Source organism: Fonticula alba, assembly GCF_000388065.1.
Source record: "Fonticula alba strain ATCC 38817 unplaced genomic scaffold supercont2.6, whole genome shotgun sequence".
NCBI lineage: Eukaryota > Rotosphaerida > Fonticulaceae > Fonticula > Fonticula alba.
Window position 1 is genome coordinate 1,611,713 of NW_009242976.1, and position 849 is coordinate 1,612,561.

At 66.5% G+C, this 849-nt stretch overlaps 1 protein-coding gene across 1 annotated transcript; it reads left to right on the top strand.

Moving 5' to 3' along the window:
• Positions 1-310: 310 nt before the first annotated feature.
• H696_04018 (hypothetical protein) lies at positions 311-742 on the top strand (the record flags this gene model as incomplete). The annotated part of the gene is made up of 1 exon (XM_009497888.1): positions 311-742. The coding sequence occupies one exon, from the start codon at positions 311-313 to the stop codon at positions 740-742; it is 432 nt and encodes a 143-aa protein (XP_009496163.1).
• Positions 743-849: the final 107 nt, after the last annotated feature.

Here is an 849-nt window from a genome sequence, read left to right on the forward strand (position 1 = left end):
CCCCCCCCCCCACCCCACCCCGGTCGGATCTCACGTCTGAGTTGCGCTCGCTGGCCCCCGCAGGAGAGGTCATTTCCCTGCCGCCCTCGCGCGCGGACCCCTCCGGTCGCGCGCTCTAGCGCTCCTTACCGCCCCCTCCTCACTACCACCACTCCCACCACCACCACCACTCCCACCGTCAGCAGCAGCAGCAGCAGCAGCAGCAGCAGCAGCAGCAACAACACCAACAGCACGCACTGTCATTATCGTTGCTCGCTCACCCCCCCACCCCCTGGCTGTGTGCGCAGGAGAGAAAGAGAAAGACACAACCATGGCCACACGTCGGCCATCGGCTCCGCACGATCGGGCCCTCACCATGACGGCCCCGTTGCATCGGACGCCGCAGCCCCTGGTCTTCCAGCCTTTCTTGGACCAAATCCTCCCGAAGGTGCATCTGATCGCCTCGAACGGTCTGCAATTGGAGCCCGGCGCGTTGAATCGCCTCGATCGCTACCTCTTCCTGGTGTTGGTATACATTCTTTCTGGACTCGAGGCCTCCGGAGCCACGCCGGGCCCGGCCGGCGGGGCCCCGGCCGTCGTCCCACCCGCCGGCCATGCCTCAGTGCCCCACTCGCGCACCGGCTCGGCCGGCACCATCGGGGCCACCTCGTCCACTGTCCCGGCCGCCAGCCCAGCCCCCACCGGCCCGGAGATGGCTCCCTATGGCCTTGCACATGTGGAATTCCAAGACCACCATCCGTGAGCTCGCCGCCGCATGTCGCCGCACATTGAATCACATCCTGCCGGCATCGGAACACAATGTCATTCGCATTTCCCCTCCTCGGCCTCGACCCAAGGTGCGCCAAATCC